The sequence below is a fragment of the Malus domestica genome, chromosome 07 (assembly GCF_042453785.1).
Source record: "Malus domestica chromosome 07, GDT2T_hap1".
NCBI classification, from domain to species: domain Eukaryota; kingdom Viridiplantae; phylum Streptophyta; class Magnoliopsida; order Rosales; family Rosaceae; genus Malus; species Malus domestica.
Window position 1 is genome coordinate 25249264 of NC_091667.1, and position 4004 is coordinate 25253267.

A 4004-nucleotide genomic window follows, 5' to 3' on the forward strand; every position below is an offset into this window, starting at 1 on the left:
TGAGAACGTAGCATTGAGCATAACTATATTACACCTAGTCTTGTCGTACAGACCTTTATAGTAGTTCCGACTCGTGTGCAGTGTAGTGCCGTATAGGTCACTTATAGTGACTTTGGCTAAATTGATTAATGAGCTATGAATTCAACCATACAGACTTCTGCAGGGGTTCCGGCTAATATGTTATTTTCCATTAATTTATTTTCACCTGAGTTACTTATTTTGTTTTATATTTTGGCATGGCATACTTATGATTTTGGATATGTGAAGCATGATTTGATATATATATAATTTATATTCCATTTCTGGAAAAATTATACATGTTTTACGGTGATGGGTTAGAGCATTTGATAAATGAAATGATTTTGAAAAGCTTTGTTTTTGCCCACTCACACTTTCTGTTTTGCACCCTTTCGGGTTTTAGGTAGACTTGCTGTTGGTGGCATTTGTGGATCTTGGTGGTTCTGACAAAGTATAATATTCGTAGGACTTCTTATGGTACCGTATAACTAATACTTGTCCTACTGGACTGCACCTAGACTTCTATGCTCTGATTAGGTGTATTTACTCTTGTATCTCATTCCTAGCACTTTCTGCTTATTAGTGCACAATAATTAGCTTTCGGTTCTTATTTATTCGTATATTTCATATCCTTATTGCTTCCGCACTGTGCATATGGCTACGTCACCTTCACGTGACGGCCAACACGCCTTGATTTTAGGTCGGGGTGTGTCAGTTTGGTATCAGAGCCTAGGTTTAGTAGTCTTGTATATCTTGTGAATAATCTAATCATTATGATGTCTTCTGTTAGAACTATGCCGCCTCGTAAAGAGCCACATCACTCAGCTGAGCCTAGTTTCCCCGATATTGCTCAGTTAGGGGAAGCTATAGCTAATGACATTCAGTCTTCGCTCCGTCCTCCTCAAATGACACATTTTGAGACTGTGCATAATCTGAAGCTGAATCATTTCATGCGTAATGAAAGACTTGAAGGAGCGGAGAAGTGGTTTAATCATGTCGAAAAGACTTTCCTTGTGATGCAGAGTCAGGGGAATCTTTCTCCTGATAGGTGGGTCGAGACGACTACCTGGTTTCTAGGTTCAGAGCCTGCATCTTGGTGAAGACAGGAGTCCTATCAGATGCCATCAGAGGTAGCAGCCGATTAAGAAGTGTTTAAACAGTTGTTTCAGAAAATATTCATTCCCCTGAGTATATTAATCGCAAGAAATAAGAATCTACGCATCTAAAACAAGGAAAAATGATGGCGAATGAATATTACACGAGATTTACTAATTTTTCTCGATATGATCCGGAGGTTATTGGTAATCCGGTCGAGATGCTCTGTCGTTTCAGGTTAGGTACTAAGAAGAAATGGCGTTCTATAGTGACATCGACTCCCTGTGCCATTTACCAGGAGTTTTATGAGGTTTTACTACAGATTGAGGACTCAAAGAATATGCCCAATGAGAGTGAAGATGAAGAAGAAAAGAACAGGAACCAGAGGCGAGATGATAAAGGTAAAGGTCAATCATCTTAAGGACCTCGTAAGACCCAGAGTTTTAAGAGAAGTGGTGTTAGTTCCAGCTCTTCTAGTGGAGGCTTAAGCTCTAACATGCAGATGAGAGGTGTTGATTTTCTAGAGGCCCGAGATTTCAGAGGTGGAGGGACTTTGGTGGTTCAGGTGCTCTTTTATACAGCATGAGTAATAATAGGCATTTTGGAAAGTGTTGGAGAGGCAGCAATGCATGCTATACTTGTGGGCAGATAGGGCATAGGGCTGCACATTACCCTCAGAATCAGCATAGGCCCCAATAGCCTTCCTTACCACCACATGCGACTGCCCATCAAGTTTCAGGACCTAGTGGTTATGCCCAGACTGGTCGTGGTGATGCTTATCATTATCAGGGCGACACCGCTCCTTATACTTCAGGGCAGTATCAGTACTCGCAGGACCCTCATTATCAGAGTGGTTACCCTCAGTATCAGGGAGGTTCTATGCCATATCAGCCCATTCAGCAGGTGGATCCCAATGGTACCGAAGGGGGGTAACCACAACAGGTAGAGATTGCTGCTAGGAGTGCAGGATCTTGGAGGCAGTCTGGTCAGCCAAGACAAGGACGTGGTATTCATGCTAACAGAGGTCGTGGTGGATGACAGCAAAATCAAGGACGTATCCATAACATGACACTGCAAGATGCTCAAAACAATCCTGATTTAATCATGGGTACGTTAAATATTCTTAGTCATTTTGCTAGAGTATTGATTGATTGTGGTGCTACGCATTTTGTTGTTTCTCATACATTTTCTCAGGTGACGCAACCTCATCCTACACCATTAGGATATGATTTAGAGTTTTCTATGCCTAGAGGGGAGAGATGTTATGTTGATCAGGTATATCCAGGATGTCCAATGATAGTGGAGGATATCGTTCTACCGGCTAACCTTATTCCGTTAGACATTGTTGATTTTGATGTGATTTTGGGCACTGATTGGTTACACTACAATCGTGCCAAGATAGATTGCTATGGAAAGATAGTTACTTTTCATCGTCCTGGATTACCTAAAGTTACATTTGTAGAAGAGCCTAGCGGGGTGAGGCATGGTGTTATTTTTGCCATGAAAGCCAAAAGATTGTTGTCGAAAGGTTGTCAAGGATATTTGGCTCACGTGGTGTTGAATGATAATGCTGCTAGTAGTGTGGAAGATGTAAGTGTGATTAGGCATTTTCCGAATGTGTTCCCTGATGATTTGCCTGGATTACCACCAGATAGAGATGTGGAGTTCGCTATTGATCTGCTTCCAAATACGAAACCTATATCTTTGACTCCATATAGAATAGCTTCTGCTGAATTAAGAGAATTGAAAGTTCAATTGCAAGAATTAGTGGATAAAGGTTTTATTAAACCTAGTACTTCACCCTGGGGAGCTCTAGTTTTATTTGTGAGGAAGAATGACAGAACTTTGAGGCTATGCATTGATTACCGGTAATTGAATCAGGTAACAATTAAGAACCGTTATCCATTGCCACATATATATGATTTTTTTGATCAACTCCGAGGTACCTGTGTGTTCTCTAAGATTGACTAGAGGTCTGGTTACTACCAGTTGAAGATTAAAAGTGAAGATGTCCTGAAAATAGCATTTAGAACTCGATATGGTCATTATGAGTTTCTTGTGATGCCATTCGAGTTAACTAATACACCAGCAGCTTTCATGAATTTAATGAATTAAGTATTCCAGCCATATTTGGACAGGTTTGTCATTGTCTTCATTGATGACATTCTGGTATACCTTAAGTCTAGAGCAGAGCATGCTGGCCATCTTAAATTGGTGTTGAAAAGTTTGAGGGAACACCAATTATATGCTAAGTTCAACAAATGCCAATTCTGGTTAGATCAAGTGGCATTTTTAGGACATATTATATCAGATCAAGGCATTCGAGTGGATTCTCAAAAAGTGGCAGCTGTGGAGAATTGGGAGCAACCTCGAACCGTCACTGAGGTACGGAGTTTTCTTGGCCTAACAGGTTATTATAGACGGTTTGTTAAGGATTTTTCAGTTATTGCTTTACCATTGACGAGGTTAACCAGGAAGGATGTTAAGTTTGAGTGGGATGATAATTGTGAGCAAAGTTTTCAGTAATTAAAGTATTATCTCACTCATGCACCTATTTTGGCGCTCCCAGATGATAGTGGTAATTTTGAGGTCTACAATGATGCTTCTTTGAATGGTCTGGGTTGTGTATTGATGCAACATGGTAGGGTGATTGCTTATGCTTCAAGACAGTTGAAACCTTATGAAAAGAATTACCCTACTCATAATCTGGAGTTAACGGCTATCATTTTTGCTTTGAAGATTTGGAGACATGATCTTTATAATGAGAAATGTAAAATCTTCACAGATCATAAGAGTCTTCAGTATCTTTTTACTCAGAGGGATCTAAATCTTTGGCAACGGAGGTAGATTGAGTTACTTAGCGATTATGATTGCATGATTGAATATCACCC

At 40.2% G+C, this 4004-nt stretch overlaps 1 protein-coding gene across 1 annotated transcript; it reads left to right on the top strand.

The window, feature by feature from the left end:
* Positions 1-812: 812 nt before the first annotated feature.
* LOC139197781 (uncharacterized) lies at positions 813-3639 on the top strand. Its single transcript, XM_070825744.1, has 5 exons — positions 813-1066; positions 1351-1514; positions 1853-2016; positions 2308-2981; positions 3252-3639. The coding sequence occupies exons 1-5, from the start codon at positions 813-815 to the stop codon at positions 3637-3639; spliced, it is 1644 nt and encodes a 547-aa protein (XP_070681845.1).
* The last annotated feature ends 365 nt before the right edge of the window (positions 3640-4004 follow it).

Bases quoted from the DNA above. Each gene is read 5' to 3' on its own strand.
- LOC139197781 (XM_070825744.1), top strand. From the start codon at position 813: ATGCCGCCTCGTAAAGAGCCACATCACTCAGCTGAGCCTAGTTTCCCC. The intron at 2,017-2,307 runs GTGGATCCCAAT...ACATTTTCTCAG, and splicing joins CATATCAGCCCATTCAGCAG to GTGACGCAACCTCATCCTAC. The intron at 2,982-3,251 runs GTAATTGAATCA...ATATTTGGACAG, and splicing joins AGGCTATGCATTGATTACCG to GTTTGTCATTGTCTTCATTG.